The sequence below is a fragment of the Fringilla coelebs genome, assembly GCF_963513975.1.
Source record: "Fringilla coelebs genome assembly, chromosome: 8".
Taxonomy (NCBI): domain Eukaryota; kingdom Metazoa; phylum Chordata; class Aves; order Passeriformes; family Fringillidae; genus Fringilla; species Fringilla coelebs.
This window is the reverse complement of record NC_140066.1, coordinates 30,473,043-30,499,474: the sequence shown is the minus strand read 5'-3', so window position 1 is coordinate 30,499,474 and position 26,432 is coordinate 30,473,043. Positions and strand designations below refer to the sequence as shown.

Sequence of the window (26,432 nt, the reverse complement as noted above, 5' to 3'; positions counted from 1 at the left end):
CTCCGAAGCCTATTCCAGCCGAACTGATCCGCCACTCGGTTCGCAGCCGGGACGCCCGCCCCGAGCGGTCCCGCCCGGCGGAGCAGCCCCGGGCCGGGTCCGCCGTGCCCGCACTCGCACATGCTCACTGGGGCGCCGCGGGAGTCTGGGCATGTGCAGAGCGGAGCGGGCCGGGCCGCTCGCCGCGCCCGCCGCGCCCCGGGGCTGCGGCCGCCGCCGCCCGCCCGCTGCCAGGTGAAGCCGCGCTCGCTGGGGCGGAGCGCAGCGGGGCAGCCGCCGGCCCGTGGCGGCGGCGGCGGGGCAGGATGAACAGCTCCGACGAGGAGAAGCAGCTGGAGCTCCTCGCCAGCCTGAAGGACCAAGGTAGGGGCGGGCGGCGCCGCCTCCGGCGCTGGAGAAAGCGGCTCCCCCCGCTCCGCCGCGGGCCCGGGCTCGGCCGGCGGGAGCGCGGCCGCTGCGGGGCGAGGGCTCCGCGCCCGCCGAGGGAACGGGGCGCGGCGGGGCGGGCGCGGCCTGGGCGTCCCCCGGCCCCGCTGCCAGGCCCCTTGCTCTGCCCATGCGGAGGGAAATAATAAAAGCCTTAATGAAATAAAGCAGGGGAGTGGAACGTGTTGGCTCTAACCCATGTGGGCGCCGCGGCTGCCTCGCCGCCCCGCAGGTGCCCGCTGTGGCTGAAGATGGGTTGGAGTCGATGATCTCGGAGGGCTTTTCCAGCCCCGCTGACGGAGCGGCTCTGCCAGCGCGGCCGTCGCGGGGGCCGATGGCCGTGGCGGGAGGCGGCGGTGCCGCACATGGGCCGTGGGTGCTGCCCTGGCGGGGAGCTCGGAGCCCGCAGCACCGGACAGCTCCAGGGGTGACAGTCTGTCCGCCTCGCTGTTCCCCCGAGGAGCTTAGCCTCACGTGGAGCTGAGCCAGGCCGTGCTAACCTGTCAGCTGTCCCATCTCCCGCTCCGTGCTGCGGGGTCCGGTCCTGGCCCGACCCATCGAACTCCTGCTGTCCCTGTCCCTATCAGCGAGCAAACTTCCCGCTGATGGCTCAGGCTGTCCTGATGCGCTTTCGGTTTCTATAGCACTTTAGTACTTCCACCCTGGGCTGGTTTGGTTCGTGTGTGAGTCGCTTGTGGTGCTTTAGGAAAGGCCAAAATTTCAGCATGTTCAGTTTCATGAGTGCATAGTCTGACTCAGAAACTAGAACACTGTAATATTTAATCCTCTGCAAGAAGGCACATGGAAAGAAAGGAGTTGGGGTGCTCATGAGCCATTTTTAACTCCCCCTGTGGTCAGTCCCTGAGCCAGGTTGATCCAGCAAAGCTGCAGCCTTAGTTAGTCAGGTGGGCACATTGAAAGCTTTGAAAATCTGTTTGAATTATGAACATCTTCCCGTGCCCCAAGCAGTCGGTGTTGCCTCCTGTACCACAGCTGCATGTGCAGGAGTTGTGAAGGAGCCACGCTGGAATTCACATCTGGTATTTCCCACTACTGAGCTCTCCTGGTCTCCAGCGAGCCGGGGAGGAGGAATTTGGAAAGGAAGTATTGGGCAAAGTTGTGTAAAGGAGTGAAATTACAGGGGTGTGATCAGTGCCCATCTTTCTGTCATTCATTCTGACCTTAAAGGTGCTCCATCACTTTTGCTGTGTAGCAGAAGCTTCTCCTAACTAAGTTTCATTTGACTAATAATGGACTATTTATGATGTGCTTTGTCACTTTTTGGGTTTTTCCTGTATGCTCAGCTTTGGAAATTCACGATTACCATCAGCACAAGATAGATTCGGCCTTGGAAGGAGTCATTAGGTGAAAAATGATAATCCCTCAGTTGAGGGTAATCTGAGACCAAAAAATTCAGCTCAAAATCTGGTTCTCTTGCTGATTGCTTCCCTTCAGTACTGTTGCCTCCAAGAGAGCATTTATTAAAATGACAATGATAAGTTGAAAAAAAGACAACTTTATGTTATTCTTTAGAGAAAACTGAGCCTGTTGAAATTGTTTAGAGCAGGGCTTCAGTTCTGCTCTCTGAAAGTCTTCTCCTCCAGTGGGCTGGGTATCCTTTAATGTCTAACGAAATTTTACGGGACTAGAGGAATTAGTTCAAGGGAAAGTTACTGTAACTTGAGGACTGGCTGTCCCAGATCCACCTGAGCTGTTGAAACAGAAGCTGTACTTGGCAGACCCAATCGTGTAAGGCTCTGTTCTTGGTGGATGTTCATCCTTAAACACAGGAGTTTTGGTGTGTTGTTGTTAGGCTAACATACACTTTTGTGATTATGTGGCTGGTGGGAAAATTGGTTTTTGTAGGCAAAAAGTTAGCCAGTGAAGAAAAAATTTAAAATACTCTTCTGTTTTACGTCTTAAACTATGAAACAAAAATGGTAGCACACATAGTTAAATCAGTAGTTAAGTTGTGTTTACTGATGAGTCTGGTTCCTAGAGTGAAAAACTCAAGCAGTGAAAAGGTAATGACATAAATGAAATTATTCTTGTAGTTAGATAAACTATATTGTTACTGTAGATAAGTAAATTTGCTAACTCTTTATATACTGTAATTTGGAATAGATAGTGTCCTCTCCATTCTTACTGATAGCAAAACAAGACTATTTTAGATACTACCAACTTCCCTCAAGTAATTTTAGGATGGTCTGTTGAACAGTCTCTTAATTTTCTTGTTTATTGCTTCCAAATGCAGATAACAGTATGATTTTGGGAATAAATTGAGTTGATGGAAGGATCTGCTGGATCTGAATATTTGGGGTAATGGGTACACAGACTTGGCCTGTCTTTATTTTGTTCAGAGCAGCGTTCGGCTTCAGATTTTTGTAACATTTTGATGTGTAGTCAGATTTCTGGAAAATGCAAATGGGTTTGGAAAGGTTTCAGAAGACATTCATTCAGTAGCTGTTGGCTTGGTTTCTTTTTCAGGATGTGTTTTTCTATTCTTGAGAGGCTTGCCTGGCACCAGGTAAATGAAATGTCTGAGGAGTGGTGCCACAGCAGCGTCTGTGGCTGACTGCTGTCACATTTCAGCTGCTGCTCTTACTTCTCCTCACCAAGGTCAGGAGATTGAACCTGAGGCAGGTGTTTTGTAGCTGCCCACGCAATTCTCAGTGGCAGCTGTGAAGCTCTCTGGGGCTTGGGCAAATTTGCTTGGCTGTTTGGCAGAGCTCTGAGCAGCAACAAGGACACTGAAGCCATCTGTGTGTAAGATACTCTTATCTTTCACCCATGCTGAATTTTCCAAGTCCTGTGTGTTAGACTCAGATACCTGATACTGATCATTCCTCAGCTTGCTCCATTACTAAGTTTAAGGTGAGCATCATGAAGAAACAAGATCTCTGTACTGATGATATTTTGGACTTAAAAGTGTTGTTGGAGTTTTAATCCTCAAATAGTTTTCTGAAATGTCATGGTTTAATACAGCAGTTCCACCATAAATATTACCAGTGCCTCACTGATGTTTCCAGTGATGTGCAGTTCTACTCAACTGGCCCTTATATTTCTATGGGAAAGACTTAAAACAAAAAAAGAAGCAGTTTGGCAAAACTTTGTGGTATTAGTGGTTGGTTGTAGAACCTGAGGAATGGTAGCAAACTTGACTAACAGCTGAATCATAACGGTAGTTGATTACCTGCCTGGAAGATTGCCTTGTTTGTCTTTGGCTTTATTGGCACTGTTGGTACCTTGCCCTTAAAGACAGAGTCATCTTCTGCAATAGTCCCTTTTTTGTTCAGTTGAAAACGAGAGTCAGTGATCAAAGTGTCTGGAGTTATAAACTAGGTAAAATTACACTTCAGTACTGTCATAGCCACATTTCTGGTCACTTTGCTAAATTACAGTGGTTAACAGCTGCTGCTAACCACACATATACTAAAGGTATTTATATTGCCTGGATTTTTTTCTTCATTTTCAAATGGTCTAACTTTGCTCTGTTTTTGTTGGCTGGATTTGATGAAGTGTGATGATTTCCAGTCTCTAGTCCCAAGCACTGTGGCTCTGTATTCTTTTTTTTTTTCATTATGATCTATTTGATCTCTTTAAACTTTTTCCTATAATGTCAGTACCTTTGAATAAGGAAACATCTTAAATGTATCTTCTTAGGAAGAGTCTAGACTGCCAATCTGACAGCAATATCTCAGAGCAGTGCCTTTTAAATGTATGCTATTGACAAGCTCCTAACGTGGTCTGACAAATTCATTCTACTTTGTGGCAGATGGGTAATTTTCATGGCCAGAGCAATTTCTTAGGACACCTTCTTGGCTGCTGTCTTCCCTTCTATAGTCACCTGCTCTGTAATTTTTTTTTTTGTGTACCTGTGTGTGTGTCTTAATACACAGCAGCCATCATTCCCCAGCAGAACCCATCCTGCTTGAATGTATTATCATTCAGATGTTTTTCCACTTCAGTTTCTTGTGTTGCACCCTATCTTTTTTTTTTTCAGAAACTTGTGAAGGCAAATCTTTTGGTGTGAACTTAGTGGTTGGTCTTTATCAGGCAGTGGTGTGTTTAGTTTTCCTGTTTTTTCAAGGAAGGTGTAAGACTGCAAGATGCAAATTCGGGGCTTAATTAAATTTACTTGTACACACTTTCACAGATTTGAGTAAAATCAAGGCATATGGGGACACAGATGCAGGAGCTGACTTACAGTATTTGTACCTAACACTTATCTTTGTGTACTTACACAGGTGCTTTTTATTTATTTTTTAAAGAACTGTAAGGTAATTGAGCCGTGTAGGTTTCAGGAAATGCAGCTGATATCTGACCAAAAGCTTGGTTTGCCCATGTAAGCTTTGGGCCTGATGATAGGTTTGTGTATTGTGAGTCAGGATTTGGAGTCATTGTAAGGTGCTGAGTGTAATGCTGTCCCATAGATTGCCCTTAACAGAAGGAGGTGTTAAAAATGCCACCAAGACATTATTTGAAAATAGTGTGCACCTGGCTGGTGCTGCTGGAGCCTTACTGCATCCTGCTAAGTTTGATTTAGCAGAAAGGATCTTTGAGCCTAAAATGGTGAACAAGGGGAAAATTGATCCCTTTTGGCTTTTTTTCATCCTTTTGACAGCACTTCAGTCTTGTGCATGCTGTACATGTAGGAGGCCATTTTTGTTGGAGAGTTTTCACAGCACTCTTGGCCTGATTCTTGCTGTTCCATGTGCACTGGGAGGTGCAATGTGGTGGCAGCAATTCCATTAAAGCTTCTGGTGCTGACAGGGGTAATTCTGTCTCTAATGATATATCCAAAAAGCCAGGTGTTAGTTTACCTCTTCCAACAAAATATGACTTAATTGGGATAGCTTGTTTCATCTAGAGCAGAGCACTTCTTGCACCATCAGCTCTTTCTCCTGCCTGTACCAGTAAAGACATGCCTGGTCCATGGTATGGAAGCAAAAACAGTGGAGTGACTCTTGCTTGGACAGCTCTACTTATTTTTTTGAGTAAATAAGTAGATTTTAAATCCATTACTTATTGATTTGGCGTGGAATGGCTCTCAATCGACTGGAAGGCTGCCCTGGTTTGCAATATAAATACTGAAGTATATGCATGTAGCATTTTTAAAGTTTGGGTTTTTTTCCTTTAACTTGTGTTTTTTAGTATGCAGCTTTAGGAAAGGGGCTGATTAATTTTTTAATAAAAAGAGTAGGAAGAGTCACCACCTCACTCTGTGGGAATGAAGGTGTCTTTCCTGTTGTTCACTGTGAATTATAGTCATTATATACTTTTACCCTTACAGCCTTGTTTTAGTAATAAGTCCTATTCAGCCATAGTAACTACCTAATATATAAAACATCTAATTTAGGTAATACATTTTGTTAGCAAATTCAGGTTCAGGAGACACAGGTGCACAACTGAAAATCAAAAGACTAAGTTGTAATTAAAGGAGCTTCTGCATACAAAGTTGCCTGCTTAATTTAATACTGATAAAGGGTATTGATATGTTTCCAGGACAGTCCCTTCTGGCCAGCTGAGCTGTGGAGTGAGTAGTTGGTGAATAAGTGAGGCCACTGTTGTGGAGGAACATGCTGTGTTCACTCATGTTGGCTCTTGTGGGGTTTTACTCTTTTACTGTAAGAAAGAGCAGGGTTGGCTGAGAATACGTTTTGGGTGGGTTAAGAGCTATAGCCCAGAATATTCTGTTATTTTCTCCTTCAGGGCTAATGAGTCAGAGTTCTCTGTTCATGGAGTGTGTGAAGAGAGCTGTCGAGGGTGGAGCAAATCTGTATTTACATTTTTCAGTCATTTGTAAAGTATTGAATGTCAAGAATGACTTTGCCTTAAAGGCAAGCAAACATGAGCAGTTTTCAAGTGTGAAGAAACTTGAATTGCATCTGTTGGTACAGATTGCATTCCTTTTCTTGCCTTTGAATGGTACAAGTCTCTTCCCTTATTTTCCTGAAGGGAACAGGAATAGCTTGGCAGTGGAGCAGTGACCAAGAGGCACAGCCTTTGTGCTCCTGTGTAGGAAATACATTGTTTCACCACTGTGGTTTCTTGTTTATTCATCTACCTGTTGGGTTTTTTTGTTTGTTTTTCCTGCTTCTTGGGCATGGAATTTTGGGTGCATAAGGAGAAGTGGGGACAAAGTAAAGGGATGGATGGGAGACCCTGGTTTTACTGGTGCATGGATCAGCTGCTCTGCAAGTACCCATATATCACACCAACCATTCTTTCTAGGATTGATCTGTAACCTGAGCCAGTGTGGGTTTAAAATGGTCACTACAAACCAGTATATCCACCTTGTAATTTTTGAACTCAATCAATAAGATTGTTTAACTCTACATTGATCAAAAATTGATTGTTTTGGGAGCTACCATCCTTTACAGACACTTCCTAATTGCTTCAATTCTAGAGGGCTGTCCAGTTCATAGGATATTAACAGGCTATTAATGAAGTTTATGACCCATGTTAGATAAGAAGTCTGCATAGACAAACAGAAGAGTTTTCAATTTAATCAAATGGAGAGCTAATTTGGGAAGAGGTACTGCTATATTAACTTTTTTTTCTTTTTTCCCCCTTGTGTAGCTATTGGTGAATATGAAGAGCTTAGAGCAGAAAATAAGAAAACGAAGGAAGAGGTTTGTATGAATCAATTATTCATTTAATACTGAAATGCCTTGTGGTCTGTGGCAGATTGTTTACTGCTTTTTGAGTTCACTGTTTAATAATAATAATAAGAAGAAGAAGAATAAGAAGAAGAAGAAGAAGAAGTATTACTTGTACCTGTGTGTTTTATGGAGCAATGAATGCAGCTCTCACAGCTATTCTGGCTGTCCCACTGCAGAAAATTTCCTGTAAATACATTTTGTGTGATTGCTGCTTTACCAGGTTTGCCTGTGATAACAGTGGGAGCATAGACCAAGTCACGTGTTCAGATAAAATTGTTTCTCTTTGATCTAAGTCTTGTTTTACTATGACTTCATTTGCACTGAGGACTTAATTACTGACAAGAAAAAAAAAAGAACAACTTCCTTCAGCTTCTGAACATTCATAATGTAGGAATATGATTTATGAAGATAGGGAGGAATGGAGGGGAGTCAGTGCTATACTGTATTGTAAGCAAAATTCTCCTTCTTCAGTATGAGTGAGCTGAAGATGTAAGAAATCTGTTCGCTTTTAAATTCCTGTTAGCTGCCAAGACATGTAGGTTTAATTCAGCTTCTTTTGAAATCATTTTGGAATGGCCATTTTTAGTTACAAATGTTTCAATTCAAGGCTGTATTGAGAAGACTTTGTCCTTAACTCTTTTCATATTTGATACTTCTGTTCACTTACGATTCAGCAAAGATCATGTGTATTTCTACGGAGGTCAGCACAATGTGCTTCATTCCCTCCTATCCTCTGACCTCCTTGTCCTTTTCACTTTGGTTGTTTCTTCATTCCTGTTCTGCTGATCTTATCCCAGGAAAACTGTCCTCTCTCTTTGCTCTTTGGAGGAAATGCACAGAAGAAAATGAGAATAAGACTGATTTGGACCAAGACTCCATCCAGCCCAGAATGCTGTCTCTGACAGCAGAAAGGAAGGCATGTAGGAGCATGTTTAACACCTGGGCAGGTTTCTCTTGCAGTCTCCAAACCATTTGCAGCCTGGGGGGTATTTCAGCATCCTGCCCTGCACTACTCTTTTTCTTTATTTGTCCAATGCTGGCTGTTGGCTTCTGTCACGTGTGGGAAGTGCCATGCCAGGACATGTGTACACCTGATGAAAAACAGGCTTCCCAGCTCTGCCCTGAACTCAAGTTACATCAGCTTTGGTGTTTCTTCAGCAAAACTTTGTTTAGCTTGGGAAGGGAGGAGTGGGGAGACTTCCCTTGAGCTATGTTTTTATTTAATTTCTTTTTTCTTCAAAGGGAATTTCAATGAAAAATTTTATTTCTGAAATTGAGATGGAATGAGATGTTCTGAGGTTTTTTTTTTCCATTCTGCTCTTCTTGCCTCCTTGCTCCTCTTTCTCACAAGGCTTCTTTCCTACAGCTGCATGTCCCTAGCAACTCCTGTGTGTTTCATCTGGAGGCTGCTTTGAACTTTTGCAGAATTCTTGCATAACACCCAAAAATCCCCCAAGCCTGAGTGTATGGGGATTACATTCCCAGCTGAGCAAATCAGTTAAACACGTGCTCAGGGCTGGATTTTCAGTTGTTATGCAAGTTTTCTTCATCCAAAAACTCCATTCCTGCAAACTGGTGTGCTTGTGTAAGCAGTCATGGTTCATTTTTCAAGAGCTTGGACTCAAGTGGTTAAGTGTGAGGCTCTAAGTGCATTTCTTCCACAAAAAAAAAAAAAAAATCGACTGATACAGAGTTCCTGGTTATATTTGCTTCCAGTGCCAGTACTGAAAGAAACTATTCCTTGTGTTATGGCAGGACAGAGTAATCCTAAAGGTCCTTAGCATCCCATGCTTTGTATCTCAGCTTGTGCTTTGCAGGATCAAACCTGCTGCTGGAAAAATAGCACAGAATTTCTCTGCCTGTGGGTCTGGGAAGTTGTGGGTGACTTCTGTTCCTGTGAATATCAGCAAATGGCTTCCTCTGTATCAGCTGTGGTCACATAATTGCGTGGATAGGAGAATGAGATGTTAATTTTTTTAGCAGGTGACTTGCAGACTGCGTGTGGAAAGTGCCACAGAGGAGTTAAATAGCTCTGTGTGTGTGTGTGTGTGTGTGTGTGTGCTTTTGGTACACTTGGTGGAATACCTTCCTAAGTCACTGCTGTGCTTGTATGGCTCTGAAAGATGAGCTGTGCATGCAGAAATTGTCCTAGTTTCCATTAGACACACGGGACTTAGTGGATAATGGGCAGGTAACTTAAGATATAATTTTAATTTTTGAAAATTTATGCTCTTTGTTTCATATTTTTCCTTAAAATTAGGAAGTAAATTGACTTTTATGTGTCTTACTTTGTTCAAAGCACTGCTGCTTTGAAAGGGATGCTAATAAGACAAGATCTTTCATCCACAGTGTCTCTTCCTCATTGCCTTGCAAAACTGCCAATTTGGAGACCACTGGTGGAGTCTCTGACAACATTTCCCCAGACATTTTTTGGTAGTGTTTTAAAATACTTTTAGAAACAATGGAGACAAAATTATATTGGCAGATTACGTCTCTTAGGTCACCTTTTTTATTGATGTAGCCAACAAAACATTCATACCGGCCCCCCAAAAATGGATAACAAATGTTCAGCTGCACACAAATGTGGGTAATTTAATGTGTAGTTCTGACATATTCAGAGTCAGATCATGAATAAATATTTGACTACTTGCTAATCAGACAGAAATGACTCTGAACGCTGGTTTTGACAGTGTTTTGTCATGCTGCCAGTAGGGGAAAAAAAAGCAAGACAGCTATCCAAAACAGTAGGTGTAATACTGTATCTCTGATACATCATTCATGGTGTTTGCTCTGCTAAAGCACACGGATGGAGGGGATTATATGTTTTGTCACCCAGTGGGAATGGGGAAGGGATTCTGCCTTGGTGACACGCTCATTGTTTCTCTGAGTAGAATACTGCAAATGTCATTGGATACTTTTGAGCACTGCACCAAACTCACAATTTTAGAAAAAGCATTAAATCTGCATACATTTCACAATCTGTGTAAATGGGAAAGAATTGTGTTTTGTGTTGCTTAGCAATGCTTTAATTGACTATATGACTACTACGTGAACTTCTTGCATCCTAATATCTGGGCTGAACAATCTCCCTGTTGTTTTTGCCCTTTGAAGGCCTTTTACTGAAGTCTGTAGGAGCTTATGTGCAAAATAGTTGGCAAAAAAGAAGGCTGTTAGTAGAGAATAGACAAGAAACTAGAAATTAAAATATTGCCTTGTGTATTAGCTACCTAGAAGGCTAAAATCTGAAAGGAGTGGGATTGACAAATCTTCTGAACTTGTGCCTGCAAAGATGAAGAATATATGGAGTTATTCACAAAAGTAATTTTGGCAACTGGACTGTTAATTTCTTAAAATGCAGGTGCAATGCATTTTTACTGCTGGGAGATTATCACTGAGCCCTGTAGCCAGTTCAGGACTGCAATATTGTTTGTTATGTTGTTGGGGTTTTATAAGTGAGATAATGGTGGTATAAATATTAGATTACTAATACTAAATATATTAAATAAAATAGAATAAATGCTTATTTTACTTTGCAGAGAAGCTGGAACTCTTAATTAAGTTAAAAATTGAAAATTCACTAGCAATCTAGAAGCTAAAAACTTTTTAATTTTTATTCAAGGTTTAGCCAGCTTTAGTTTGGAGCTATCCCTTAACCCTGAAAAGAGGAAGCTTAGTAAATACATGGAAATTGTTTCTCCTTAGCAGTTGCATGTGCTTGAATGTGGAAAGTGCACAGTAGATTTTATAGTAATGTTACACTATTTGCCTTTTAATGTTTAGGAATAGTGATGCTTTTGTCTATTAATGATTCTATTGTATATACCTCAGATTGCCTTTTTGAAAAGTGAGATGGTTTTGAACTTTTCAGACTTCTGTGGAGCATTTTATGAGCAGCTCATATGTCTAAATTTTGATTTTTAAACTTTTCAGTTTTAAAAGTAAGGTCAGTTTATTTTTAAGGGTTGACAGTATTTTTTGCTATGAAACATAGTTTATAGGCTTTTTATTTTTGTGTAAATTTCAAATTTGAAACAGTTTAAGTAGTTAAAGAAAATCTCAAATTTTTCTAGTTCTTAGAAGATAAACTAGGGTATTTTTTGGAAGGACCTGTAACAGCTCTGCTTGCATGGCTCTGATTGCAAGACAGAAGGCAAAGTGCTTTCCATTGATCATTTCAGCAAGGGCAGCAATCTCCCACTCTCCTTTTCTTCTTCTTCTTTCATTCTGAAGCACAGTAGCAGCAAAAGGAAGGTATTGAGAAAACTGCAACTGGGAGCAGGAATTGCTCTGCAGAGACCCAAGCCTAGAGACCCTGATTGTGCAGAGAAATGTGGCAGTTATGAGGAGAATAGTCAGCTTGCCGTGGTCCAAATGGAGCTCTCTCTGCAAATAGCACTCGAGGTGAAGTGGAATAGGTCATTTAACTTCCCCTTTCACTGCACAGGGAAAGCTGCTTTGCCTTACAGCCTGCTGCCTGGAGGATTTTGAAAGGAGTTTTTGCTGCCTGGAGGATTTTAAAAGGAGTTTTTCCCGTCGTTGGGATGAGGGAGTGTGCTGTGTCCTCTACATCAAGGTTTCCATCAGTAGGAAAGTTGTTGACTTCCAAAGGCAACAGATGAGATCCTTAAAATGCTAATGTTCCTGGTTTTTAAATTAAGCATTAAAGCATTTGCTCACTTAATGTGGAGTGGGCTGAAAGCTTGCAGTGTGCAGAAAAATCATGTGTGGGTGAAATATGTCATTGTGGCTCCAGGGTCTTTCTTGGAAAATCCAAGGAGGCAGCGGCTCCCACCAGTTCCCTTTTGCGGCAGGACTGTGCTCTGCAGAGCAGCCAGAAACACTTTCTGCATCTTTCACTGACTTCTGCTTTTACACTGCATTCTGCCACAAAGGTAACCCAGATTTTTGCTGAGGGAACGGAGGGAGGGCAGCGAGCAGCAAGATTCGTGCAGAGATTTCCCTTCCCCACCTCTCCTCTGCAAAATCCTCTTTACAGGTTCTTTGTAACAGGGCCCCAGGAAATGGTGAGTCCTTGTCCAGTGCTGCTTGCTCAGTATGTCTTTGCTCCTTCTGCAGCTCTGCCTTGTTTCACAGCCCTCACAGCAGCTGGTGACTAACCTGTCCCCCTACTCATCCTCTGTCCCCTGAAGCTTCATCAGTGCCATGAGAAGAGAGATTGCTTGTTGAGTGCAGCTCCTTTTGCTCCCACAGATAGCTATCAGCCTCCCCTGAGCCAGCACCAGTGGCATCCTCGCCTTGCATGAGAGCAGAACCTTCTTTGGGTCTCATCCAAGTTCCTCTGTAGCTGATAGAAGAGTTCTCTTGAATTTGGCTGTCTTTGAATCAGACTCTGCCCCTTCTTGTTGCTTAACAGCAGGCTCCTTTCCCAGCTAACTCAAAGTGGCTCCTCATGTGGAAAAACCGAAAATCGAGCAAAATCATTTCAGGTTTTTTTTTTTTGTTGTTGTTTCTTGTTTTTTTTTACCCAGTTCTGTTCCAGTGGCCAGCATCCTTGTAATTGGAGTTGCACTGTAAGGAGCTCAGGCACACAGACCTCTTCCAGAAGTTAACTCATGGTCTTAGGTTGATTTATTGCTGTGAACATGCCCAGCCGCATGTGAGGAAGGATGTGTGTGTGTAAGGCACCTTGTGTGCCAGTCATACTTCCCCCTGGGTGTCATGTGTTTTTCACACTGTGGTTAATCACTGACTGCATCTCTTGTGAGTTTTACTCATTTCTTTGAGTTCTTTCATTTACTTAGAGAATGGGTTTTCTTAGAGAACTCTATTTCACATCTGTTTTATTCTTTCTTTGTGAAGAAACCATTCCATCATAAGATCAGTGATTGCAGGCCTGTGTAGTGTTAGCAATAACCACAAAATTAATAAAACTGAGGTGGTGGGAACTCCTTAAAGCATGAAAATGAGTGCCCTTCTCTCTACAAAGCTGAAACTTTGCTCATGATGTAATGGAATTAAACAGCATGTCCCTGATGATTGGCTTTGAGGTTTTCTCTGCACATGGTGGGTATAGAAATGTAGGCCTCTTTTCTGAGTCTATTTGTGTTAAAGAAACTAGACCTAAAGCCTATTTTTGACATGCAAAGTATTGCTTCTACTGTTTGTGTAACAGGGATGACTGCTTATATCAGTTTTGGATAATGTGTCTCTTTAAAATATTTTCAGAGTAGCTCTGAATCAGAATCTAAATCAAGTACAGTGTGCCAGTTTGGCTGGGAAGTACTCTGAGTAATGAATTTTTTATGCATAATTTCCATTGATGTTAGATGGCTGAAAGGGAAAAGAAATGCTTTGATAGGCTTCTGTACATTATTGTGCTGGCAACTGATCTTGGTTGACTTTGCATGTTGTGACTGACTGCTAATTAAATAACAGGGATCAGTGTTTCATTTCAATTTTCTCTTTTCCTACAGTGTGACAAAATCAAGCAAGAACGAGATGAGGCTGTCAAAAAGCTGGAGGAGTTTCAGAAAAGTAAGCTGACAATGTCAGTGGGATTTTCTTGACGTAGACAATTATGAACATAGTTCTGCACACTCTATAGCAGTATGAAGAATGCTGAGATTCAGGTCCACTTGCTGTTTCTCCTTGCAAGCTGAGTTTAAGCAGCTGATCCAGTGAGACTTTGCCCACAGTAGTCATAATAAATGCTTTTACAGCATCTGTACTCTCTGGCACAGGTAGTCACTCTCAGGGTGCAAAGTGATAAAAATACAGTGGTGCAAATGTGGCTCTATCTCACCTGGATTCTGCAAGTGACTTTTGGAATGATGCATGGTTGAAGTAAGTGGGATTTGAGGCTGAGATTCCTAATAATTATTATAATAATATTAATAAAAATGGCAATTCTTTTCATGAAGGAGTAATACTACTTTAAGCATAGACACACCAGGAAAGAATTTTAGGACAAACTGCTCTCATGTGCTAATTTTTAGAGCAAGTTCTATCTTGTCTGGGCTGTGAGAACCTCAATATTCAGTTTTGCACTTTTATGGTAATGGTTCTATTGAAACCCTATGGTGTCTGGAAGCAACAAAGCACATCTAATGGGAGTGGAAGTATCCTAGTGGAATAGCTCCTTAGAAGAGACAATTACAATGGGATTGTGGTCTGTTACATCTGGTTTGTGCCAGTACAGTGAACTGCACGGTGAAGCATCAGAAATGTGGATGAAGTTAATGCAGGAGAAGGAAATCACATGGTCTGTACTTTTGTGTGACTGTGTTAAAGAGGAATTTGCTCACTCCTGTTTTATAATAGTTCGTGTGATACAATTATGGAAAATAATCTGAAATCAACAGGAATTGTCTACTGCCTTGAATGATCTTAGGTAACCAAGAATGTTCTCTAAGAAGTACAATTCCTCTGGAAAAATGGCTGCCTGTTTTGTTTTTGTTATGATATGAGGAATACTGGAGTGTGGCAGAAAATGTCAAGTAGTTAAGACTTAAAATTTGAGGTAATATTTGATGTTGTAAGATTTTATAGGTTTCTTTTATCTTCCTTTCACATTTTTAAAAGACATACCTTGTAAACATAGTGATAAAATGCCAGGAATATTAGGATTTTAAAGCAATAATAGAGCCCATTATTTAAACGACAATATAAAAGGCAATTATATTGATGAAGAGCTACATTGGCTTTGTGTCTGTGAATAAACTTGGCCTGTACTCAGCTTCTATTTGTTCTCCTGGCATAAACACATATTGTGTGTGATTCCAGTTTAATGGGGCCCCGTTTGTATGCCAAGCAGCTGCATTTTAGGCCCTATTGCGTGATTTCATAGCTCTCTGAAAATTGGTTCTATTGAGCACAAGAGATAGAAGGTGGTGGTGGGGGGGAAAGCTTCAACACACAATCATTTCTTTTCAATTGGAGCCAGCAAGGTTGATGACAACATGACCATTGTGTTATAATGATAAGACCACTAAGGATCTGTACCTCTCATCAAGGCTTTCACACAACAGCAGATACAATTTAATTCACTGCTCTGTCAGCAGTGCTGATACCATTATGCCGTCTGTCTCCACAGTTATAATCACTGTCCTCCGAGAAATGCAGTTGAAATGATCTTGAGCAGTCAAAGAAACTCTCAATTAAGGCTGCCACTTCCAATGTGTCAGATTGTGTCTTATGCACTTGGTACAATTTTCACTTCCAATCCTGTTTATTTACAATGTCTACCAGTAATTATGCTTAACATGTCATTTAGTGAGGGTGCCCCTGCCAAGGAGATTGTTGGGTGCTGCGGTACCATTGAGGGGGAGTTTCTCGCAGTCAATGCCATCAGCGGCTTTTAGTCCCTGATGGGATGCAGTAGTAATGTTGATAATGCAAGTATCGTGCTCATCAAGTCATAATTAGATGCCACTCAAATGTGCCACTTGTAATAACAGTGTTGATTCATGTTTTCTCGGTGACTGCAACTACTAATTAGTTAAGTGGTTTTTGGTTGGCCTGCATTTGCTGCGGATTATTATTACCCCTGAAAAAAACTGTCAAGGTTAGAGATGTTTCAGGCCACTTAGTGCTTCTTTATGAATATTAATATTAACATAATAAGAACTTTGGACAGACTTAGGAAATAATATATTTTTTGTATTTAATTTGGAAAGACTTTTTTCCCCTGAGTTAATCATAATTGCAGGTTAATTAAGTTTAAATGAACCAAGAGTAATCCCTAGTTTTGCCGTGAGAGCCCGATCCCTGTTTCCTAACTTTAGCCTTGCTTGAGGCCCTTAGACTCCTGTCTGTGAAATGGAAGCAGCTCTGTATCTCCACTGCTCCTTCATCCAGCCCAAAGCATCTCACTGCTCAAAGCTCCCAGGGCACAGTAGAGTAAAACCAGACGAGCCAGGGAGATGTGCTGTCTTAAACTTTTCCTCTCCCAAATTGTATGTATTGTACGTCTCTCAAATGTAGCAGCTGGTAGGACGCGTTTGGAGCTGATAATTTCTCCGTAGAGAAATGAAAATAAAATAAAATGAAGATAATTTCTCCAGGAGAAATGAAAATAAAAAGACAATCAAAGAAAGAGGTCTGGTTGCACTGCTGGTAGAAGACTTCATGTGAATATACATTTTAGACCAAGATTTACCAGTACACTGCCCTGCCTTTTCTTTTTTGTAGATATTGGGTCTTTTGTGCAGTTACTCAGCAAACCAATGTGTTGCTAGTTTCCTCTGGTAACAACAAAACTTAAATAATGAAAACTTCAGTTGATGTTAAATATTATGCTACATAAATAACATTTGTTAATGACCTTCTTTTCCTATAATGAAGTCCTGGCTTGTAGTTATTAAGATGACCTCTTCTCTTCACTCTTTGGTCGAAACTCTTGGAATAGGGCAAGGGGAGTTTTCTACCAGTGGTATAAAATCCCTAGGTTTTAAAGCTTATCTTGATGAAAAAGAGAAGAAATACTAGGAAAAAATTGCTCTGTATTTTCCAGCCTTGTTCCTGCTCCAGAGTGTTGTTCAGCTGCGAGTTGTTCTTTTCTGTGCATTGAAATCCTGACCCTGGGCTGAGGAGGGATTTGTGCCGTGCAATGGCTTGCAGAATTAGGGTCCAGGCTGCTGTTTGGGATTGGATGAGGGTGCCAGGAGGCAAGGGGGAATTGCATCAATGAGCTTGAGAAATGGAAAACTATTCTTGAGTTTTCTGCTTTGCTCCCCAGCACAACCTAAAACCTATCCCTTAGACTTTGAACGCTACTAAAGTACGTATGCACTGCTAGAAGATGAGTGGAATTGCAAAATAAAATGTACCTGTGCTTTTAAATTCTTTCTGATTCAATTGATCTCCTATGTTACAAAACAAGATTTGTTCCAGAACTTTTTTGGTTACTCTTTTGCCAGAGTGATGTGTACCCACAATTGTAATAGGGATTTTCTAAGTGCAGAGAACAGATGTGTCACTGCTTCTCCAGCTGTGACAACAAACGTACAGCCATGCATTCCAGCTGCAGTCAGACTGCCCAGTCTTGGTTTCAGGGAAGAATTTGGGAGTGTTTTGAAATCTGTGTTGTGAACAGTGGAGGTAGATGAGGCCATGGTGCTCATTTTGGGGTCTACTCAAGCACAGAGAGACTGGGAATGAGAAACAGAGAGAAAGTGAAAAGGAACTTTGTAATGCATCTCTGAAGGGATTATCCTAAAGGTGTCATTCTGATTCCTCAAGTGTCAGTGAAATAAAGGTGATGAATGAGGTTTGTCAAGGAGGCTGCTGCTGGTCCTCTGCTTCCATAAGTTTATGCTCAGTTCTACAGTTGCCCCTCTAAAGCTGCAAACATGACTTGAGAGAATTGCTTAAAGCGACAACCCAAATATCCAATGCTCAGAACAGTTCCTATCTGTGGAGATTATCTAAGTATGTACTTCTCTGTGTTTGAAATGCTCACAATGAAAGTTAGCAAAAGAAGATAAGCTGTTTCTATCATGGGAAGCATGTGTCAGTCTCAGGAAAATACTGACTAATTTTTGAACTCTTCCCTTAGTTTCTCACATGGTTATTGAGGAAGTGAACTGTATTCAGAACCATCTTGAAATTGAGAAGACATGCCGTGAAAGTGCTGAGGCTTTGGCTTCTAAGGTGAGAAGAATTATGGTGATGCTCTTTTTTTTAAATCTATTTATTTATTTAAAACTTGAGAATGTATGCATGACCCTTATATATTTCTGTATAATCTTGTGGAGCTGTGAAATAATTCGGAAGTGGCAAAAAGCTAACAGCCAGATGCGAGATGCAAAATACCATTCTTGCCTTTAAAGGAAAAAAAAAAAAACCCATTTTAATGTAGTTTCTATTTTCATGGACCAGCATCCTGATCTCTAGCTTTCATATGCATTTAGGTTAAATGGAAAATAAGTTCTAGAACTCCTCTGTGTGAAAACAATAATGAGCATTTCAGTGTCTAAATCAAATGGAAAAAGTCAACCACTGCATTACATTTCAGGTGATTGTTTATGAAAGCAAAGCAAGGGCAGGGGAAAGGTGACCTCTGCTGCTCTGTTGATTGCGTCTAGTCTGATGAATTTAGCAAGTGTGTAATTTTCTATATTCCATCTCATCAGAAGTGCATTATTATTAAAGAATGTTTTTATCTCTCTTATATATTTTTGGTTGTGTAAAATGCATCTGAGCCACTTCATCAGAAAATGGATTACAGCAATTTTGAACCAAATTTCATTAGCAATGCTGACTGCCTTTTTTTTTTTCTTTTTTTTTTCCCCTCCCTCCCCATTCCCTGCCCAAAGTACATCCTTAGATATGGTAAAAATCACACCAGCAAGAAATCACTTTAATTTAGATGCATTAGCAATGTACTTTCTGGAGGTATTTACTTAATTGTTTGCATAATGACACTATATTAGAATTCATAAGATAGACAATCAGCATATAAGTAAGAAAATGAACACATTTATGCAACTTGTCTTCTTCTCTGCACTTTCCCTGTAATGCAGGGACAAGGGCAGTTCAAAGACTCCCTTTGCTCCGTGGGGCTGTTTGTCTGTGAGCTGTCTGCACCATGTAGGGCTCCTCACACCACTCTCCCCACTGTCTCACTTTCATCCTTTAGGAAGGAGATGAGTTCTTGAATAAATCTCCCATAGTTGAAGGGCTGAGGATAAGGGGGATCAGAGATGATTGCTTAGGTAACAATTTGGGGTCAGGTGAACTGTACAGTGTCTGTTTTCTTTGAAGATGCACATTGGAGTTCTGAAGTTCATGTGGACTTGGGCATGTGGTGTGTCTTCAGTAGAAAATTGAGTTTTATTCTTAAACCTGAGCACAGGGAATACTTGGCTGGTGGGTGGGCAGTCACCCTGACATTTACCTGAACACCTCTGGGGTGTCTGGATGCAGAACAGTGGGAGAGACTTAAACATTTGCAGTGATTCCTGTTCAGTTTTTGTTGATCAAGACAGAGATGCCTTGTAGAATCTCTTCTGTACCATCCACCAACCAGCCATGTGTTCAGGCATCCAGCCCAAAGGGGTTTCTGACTTGTGGTCTGACCCATAAAGAATTGGTTCATGAGATGGCTCTCATCTTATGTATGTTGACTCTACAGTAATAACTCCAAAGACTTTTAAGATAATTCTGTTGTGACTAGGAATATAGTAGTGGTAGTATTTGTAGTTTATACATATTATATCTATATAATAAATAATAATATATTATGTATAATTAGATAATAAATAATATAGTTTATATATTATGATATTATTTTTATTACAGTTTATGTATTATTATATATATTTGTAGTTTATATATAGGAGAAGGTAAGGATTTTTATATAACCAGTTGATCCAACTTGGAAAACCAGATGAGCTTTCAGGGGCACACACTCTTCTTCAGGTCATTCACTTGGGACTCCTGGTACATGTTTAAAGGAGAGGAGCTGAAGCAGCTATCACAAAGCCTGTGTAGCATTAAGTCAGCTTGATAGTTGATTTGATTGATTTAAACCTACGCAGTATTTATTAAACAAAAGTACCAGAGAGGAAAAAAAGGCATGGATAAAGCATCATGTTGAATTCAAGCCTATCAGAGGAAAAAGTGGATAACCACCCCATCTTCAGACCATTCTAATGTTGAGTGGAACTTAATCTAATGTTACTTTTGTCTTCTTTGTTTGACAGATCTTTTAATGATAAAGGACAAAAAATAGTTGACTTTTTTTTCTTGCCCAGCAGCTTAAAGACAGACTAATTACTTACTGTTTGTACTTCTCACCTTTCAGCTGAACAAAGAAAATAAAACCTTGAAAAGAATTAGTATGCTTTGTATGGCCAAACTGGGCCCAGAAATTATCACTGAGGAGATTAACATTGATGAGGATGAATCATCCACGGATACAGAAGCTACCTCTGGATCATGCAGTTCTGTGCACTGTCAGCAGCAAATAAAAGGTGAGCATTGCTGCTGATCCTACACCACCTGCAGGGCAGAAGCTGTCTGAAGAACAGCAGTGTTGGTTTGGGCCAGAGACTGGTCTTGTTCCAAGTCATGCTTCTGGGAGTGGTCAGAATCAAAGGATTTCCAGGAATGGCTGAGAATGTGGAGGGCTGGTAGTGTGTAACATAAATGGTGGGGGTTACACAGCCTGCAGAGGAAGTTAAATGCAATAGGAAAATGAGATCTGCCCAGCTAAGAGAGTTCAATGCTACTGAATCAGTTAAAGAAACATTTCCTAAAACCCTTAAAAAAATAAAAGTTAAGTAGAAGGACAAGGTCACCTTCATCTGCAATGTCATTATTTCAGAGCTTGTCAGAACTCTTTCCATTATGTACCTTTGTATGCACAAACTTCCTTCTTGCTCCAGAGCTATTACTAAGCAAGCAGTCTAAAGAGGGACTGTTGTACTGGGTAAAACAGCAAAGCTGGAGAACATGGAAATATATTGATAAGACAGATCTGTGCTTTTTTTTTTTTTTTTCAGAAATTTCTGGTTCTTTTTTGAAAGGCAGTTAATATTCCCATTGTCCAAAATCAGCCTTATTTCTCATCCCTGTGATGAAGTCGTCATGGTTTTCTATATTGTTGTGTCATATATCCAAAAAAGGAGAATGGCAACATTCTGGATTTTGTGGCAAGATTAAGTGTTTAACTTCTTTAAAAAAAGGCTTTCATTTTTTTTTTAATTGTGGCTTGGAGCAGCACATGATGTTTAAGTACAACTTTTTTAAACTTTCAGCTTGGCCTTGTTACTTGTTGTCTTTTTGAATGCAGCAGCTGCAAGGAGTGGTACAAAGTATCACTGAGGCAAATGGTGTGTGTTCTAAAAATGCTTGTGAAACAATCCCAGTAAGGAAATAGGGTGTCATAGTACCATTCTGTAATCAGTTTTCCATCCTCTAGGTGTAGGAATAGGCAGAAAATTGTGTGATGCACACCATGCAACCCATCAGAATGGGAAATGAGACTGGAACACCTCTTGCCTTTACTGGAGAAAGGTGTCAAGAATATATTTAGAGAATAAACATTGTCTGCAGATCAGATGGGGGTGTAGCAGGGTCAAATTAGAGAAATTTTGAAGACAGGTTTTGATGTATCTGCTTTCTGTCTTGATAAACAATTAATTAAAGGATGAAAAGTGGTATTTTGGGGATCTTTCAAGTCCTTTAGCCTTCTCACCATTCAAGAAAGCACTGGATGTTTCTTGGAGTGATTCCTTCCCTCCCACCACTTCTCTGTAAGGATACACAAATATGGTTGTAAAACCTGAGGTTCTCTGTGGTATGTGGATATGATTTCTTCTCTGCAATAGTAACGTTGGTATATGTATTGTAAAACCAGAATTAATCCAAGTCTCATAAATTTCAGTGAGACTTTTTCCCTCCAGTAATTTCTCTGGAGAGCACAAATCCATAAAATGGACAATGTATATCAAGAATCTTCTGAGAAAACAGGTCTTTTTATTTACTTCAGAAAGTGTATGCTTTTAATTTAGAGTAAAATAAATCTGAGGCTCCAGGAGTGGGAGAGGGGATGCTGGTGTAGAATGGACATTTTCAAGATGTGAGACCTACCAGAATGACATCCAGCATGTCATCACCATCATCTGCAATTGATTAGCCACAATTTTCTCAACTCATGGCTGGTATTCAATGAACAGCAGTGCTGTGAAATACTGGAAGCAGGTGGGGAATGAGAGCACTTACTGAAAGCTAATATATATCAATAAATTTTGATTTTTGTGGTGATTTTATGTTAACCTAAACCTTGATATATTATGTATGCAAACTGATCTCCTGTTAAGAAGTGATTATAATCAAATGTTTTATTCCATTGTGAATTTAATTTATTTCATATTTTAATAATTAAGGAACAAAAATTCTGAGGGGAAAATTACAAGCATTAGCTCTTCCATCAGTAAAGGTTATATTCTGACTCTGTTCATAATGTTACAAAGGCTATGAATTGGCAGCTGTTCAGGACAATTTCTTCTGTGAAAACCTCCTAAGTATTAACTGCCTGTTGTTTTGTTTATTTCTCTTGTGACAAGAACTCATGATCCAAAAAGAATTGAAGTGTATTAATTTGTTTTAAAGGATGCTTCCTAAAAATTGCTTTCTGCTGCCTCCATACCAGAGTCTCTGTGGTGTGACAGTCTCAAGAGCTGGACTGAGGACCCTCTATGGTGGCAGGATTGGCCCTGTTACAGCAGGAAAGGAATCATTCAAAATGCAAATAAAGACAGCAGGCCTGAACAAGGAGCTTACCTCAACAGAGTAAATCTGAAACTGTGACCCAGTTATAGATCTGTTACTTGACACTTATGCAAAGCTCATAAATTATTGAGGATGTTCCTTGGTTACAACTGATGCTTGATACGTAGTTCAGGTGTTTCATACTCGACTGTACTTGCATTGCTGTGACATTTCCTTTGTTGTTGTTTTTCCAATAAAATATATTCTTCATTTCCTTCCTCAAACCGTAGAGCTGCGAGATCAAATCGTATCTGTTCATGAGGAAAAGAAGACCTTGGCCATTGAACTGGAAAACCTGAGGTGCAAACTTGCAGAAGTAATTGAAGAAGTATGTATTGTACCATGGAAGGCGAGACCATGTTAGCATGGAGTCTGTCCTTTCTGTAACTTTTAGCTTATTTTGCTAAAAACAGTTGTGAAGTTAATTGAATACTGTCTAATCTCAAGTCCTGCCAGTGACGGATCACTTAGGGTATGTCCCTGGAAGGGACCCTCTGTATCACAGTCCAGTGCCACTGTAGCTGGCACATGACTTCTCCTTACCTGTTTGATCTAAGCCCATATTACAACTGTCACCTCCCCTTCCTGGCAGCCTCTCACCCATCACAGCCTGCAAGGTTTTTTTGGATTTCTTTAAACCCATAGATGTGTCAGAAATACTTTTGTAGGACATGTAGTTTAATCACTGGTGCTACTTCACTGAGTATATCTATAAGTTCAGCCATTGGCAGTGCCATGTCATGATAATTACACCAGCAAATTGACTTTTCAAGCCAGCAGAGTTTAATTCCTGCCTGAAAACTGGATAAGCCATGTACTGATGCAAATCAGGATTTGGTGGCTCTTCTTGTCTATGCAGCACTTGCATTCAGAAAGACACAGCTAACAGCACTTGGACAATAAACAGAGCTCAGGAAAAAAACCCAACCAAAACAGGAGTCTGACTATATTAAAATGCAAACAGTCAAGTAACTTTCCAGCCGGGTGCTATGGCACCTGATCCTGAAAGGTTCCAAAGATCATGTATTGGCAGCTGTGACTGCAACGTGCCGTGGGAGAATTAGTTCATCACCCTTTTATGACATCTGTTACAACATCTGTAAGGTGGAGTAAAAATGCTTTCCATTCCACTGGAAACCCCAGCATCAAGCCAAACCTAGGAAACAGAGCTACTGACAGCAAAATACTGCTTGAATTTTGTATGTGCTGTGTGCTTTGTGTCATCAACTGAAATGCTCTTGGTTTTGATGTGTTCTTTATACTTTTCTAGGTAAATAAGTTGAAAGAAGAAAAGGCTGTTTTGACAACCGAAGTTAATAAGCAACAAAAACTGTTGGAGAAGTGTAACAGAGGTGTGTAGTCTCAGCAGGTTCTCCAGGAGTTTGCTGCATCCTTTGCAGAAGTTGGCAGAGCTTTTTCTGTTGCAGTACAAAGAGTAGATTACAGCAGAGTGACTGTGGTGCAGATCTGACACTCAACCCGATTGCTGCAGGCACTGCATCAACTCATGGACTGTTCCAGACTCTCTGTACTCCAGGAAAATGTGACAATGTGAATAGCAGGTGTTCTGTGAGAACAGGGAAATCTTTTCCTGTGTGGCACAAGTGGGAAACCAGGGCAGGGGCACAGTCCTTCAGAGAGATGGGGTTTGGACCTTAATCTCCTGCTTTCCTAAATCATTAGACCTGTCTTCTTTTTTTGTTGGGATGCAGCTTCTAATTTTCAGTGTCTGAGGTCTTGGGAGCAACTTGTTTTATGTTCAGAGGATGATGAGAAAAAGGCAGGAGTGAGAGAGAATCTTACGAGAATTAAGATTTCCAAATTACAGAAGAAAATCATGAATTTTCCTTTACTGGAAAGAGAAGAGGTAAAACCAGGGCAGGGAAAGACTAAAAAGAAATATAGCTCAGAAAAGGAAAGCTTTTGCTTAATGAAGGTGCATGCTTCTACATGAGTAATAGTTGATTCCAAAGAAGTTTAGAGGAGAGGATAAATTTTTTAGTTCTTAGATTACTCTGCCCTTTCCTCTTGCTGCTTACTAAGCCTTAAAAAGTTAAACACTGTTTGGTAAAAAGCCTCATTGGATGTTTCCCATTTTCCTGAAGTAGCTGAGATATAGTAGGGCATATCCTGTAAGCTTTCTCCAGGTGTCCATCTCTTACCCCTTCCATGTGTCTGCATTTCTTAACCTATGGCAGGCAGTACTTGATGACTCTCAAAACACCAAACTTCAGAACAGTTGATTAAACAGATTAGCTTGAAGATTTTGATGGGATAATATGAGAGATGAAAATTTTTTGAAATTTTTTTCTTTTTTTGAAGCATTATGGAAAAAACAACCCCTAGTTTCACATTTGCCTATTTTCCTGGAGGGAAGAGATAAATTAAAGCAAGATTTTTTTTGTATGCATGAAGTAAGCTATCAAAGTATTCAATACCTCCTGTATCCTCTGTTTATGTAGCAGTGTGTTGAAGCTGTGCACTCTGTGCATTTCAGTCAGAGTTTATGAATTGATCTTAAATCTTTCTCAGTATGTGTGTTTTTTGTCAATTTTTTTTGTGTGTGTGGTTGGTTTTTGTTTATTTGCTTTTTTAAGTTAGAATCACTTGGAGAGTCAGGTATGCTGGGATGTGTATCCCACTGTCTAAATTACCACTTACTGTACCTACCTTTAAAAACTGTTATGCTCATCTCCAAACCAGGTAAACAAATATGGATTTCTCAAGAATAACATAATCTTTGATAGATTCAACAAAGCTCTTTTGAGGCAAAGAGAGGCAAAATCTGGTCTGTGGTACTTTGCCTGTTACTGGAGATTTTGAGTCTGAAGAGGAGGAATATTACTCTGTTCAGAAGATTAGTAATTATGGATATATGTGGTGAGGTTTAGGACAAATACTGCAGAGGAGACTGCATATGGAAATGTAAAACTAGGTAATGCTGTCAGTCAAGGATCCATGGTACTAGGGAATAGCAGCTTATCTGGGTAAATCAAACAGTACTTCTTCTTTTGATCTGTTCCACTTTTCCTTCTGATCTTGTTTAATTCATATAAACAGTGTCTGTGCTGGCAGTGGAGGAATATGAAGAGCTTCATGAAAACTTTGAGCTGGAAAAGAACCTGCGGAAGAAGGCAGAGTCATTTGCACAGGAGGTGAGTAGGCAAGGGAAAAATTAAGACATTGCAAGTGGGCAAAACCTTGCCAGCTTGGATGACTTGATTTCAATTCCCAGCTCTCATCCAGCCCCAGATTCTGCTTAGGTAACATCTGTATTTCATCAATAAAAATGAGTTTACTGTTTCAGCAAGCGTTTATAAAGCATTTTGGAATTAATCATGCAGTCTTACCTATGTCCCCTTTCAGGGCTTTAAATTTATCTTGGGCTTGGTTTGCTACAACATCCCAATGTGGAATATGTAATGGTTGGAACTGGGAGGGATTAGCTGTCTTTCTAGTGATATAATTTGAAGGACTGTTTGGTTTTTTTTCCTGAAAAGTATGTGGACTCCTATAAAAGGCATTGAAAACTACAGTATCAGTTGAGGGACACATTTTGAAAGATTTAATTGAAAGTACTTTTTGTAATTAACTAACAAGCTGACAGGCATCTTAGGTACAATGCCAAAGAAATGCTGATTTTTTTTGTAAACAGCTATTTCTTGGGTTTTGTCAGTATTTAGTTGTTGCCTCTTCCAGAATATGGGCCCCTGCTGGGACAGACTGTCAGAGTAGATGTTCACTTGAAGGTTTTCATTCCATAAAATTCTCTTACCCAAAATGGATTCACTACAACAGTGAACTTCAGGCCTGCATTATTATTCTATTTCTGTACCTGCTTGTCTTCCTGTGGTGTTGTGCTGCTCAGAAAGATTTTGAGAACAATTTTTAAAATACACGACCATGTGACAACAAAGGCATTGCTGATTCACGTTTGGGGAAGCAATATTTAAAATTACTTTAAAAACCTGTTATCATTGGCCTAGTTTCACACTGATGGTGTCCCTTGAGTGACCTGAGACATGAGACAGGCTCTGGCCACAACTGCATCGACAGCAGCACAGCTTTCTGCTCGAGTGAGGCTGTGTCAGCTTCCTCTCACAG

The 26,432-nt window shown here is 40.7% G+C and overlaps 1 protein-coding gene across 1 annotated transcript in view; it reads left to right on the top strand.

The window, feature by feature from the left end:
• Nucleotides 1-262: 262 nt before the first annotated feature.
• The window catches only part of SHTN1 (shootin 1), a gene marked incomplete at its 3' end in the record, with an annotated part of 53,194 nt that continues 27,024 nt past the window's right edge, over nt 263-26,432 (top strand). The window contains exons 1-8 of the mRNA XM_084210064.1: nt 263-363; nt 7,009-7,061; nt 13,526-13,586; nt 17,608-17,702; nt 19,858-20,026; nt 22,559-22,656; nt 23,599-23,680; nt 25,389-25,483. Of these exons, the coding sequence (XP_084066190.1) occupies nt 306-363; nt 7,009-7,061; nt 13,526-13,586; nt 17,608-17,702; nt 19,858-20,026; nt 22,559-22,656; nt 23,599-23,680; nt 25,389-25,483 (711 nt within the window). The 5' untranslated portion in view covers nt 263-305. The remainder of the gene's footprint in view (nt 364-7,008; nt 7,062-13,525; nt 13,587-17,607; nt 17,703-19,857; nt 20,027-22,558; nt 22,657-23,598; nt 23,681-25,388; nt 25,484-26,432) is intronic.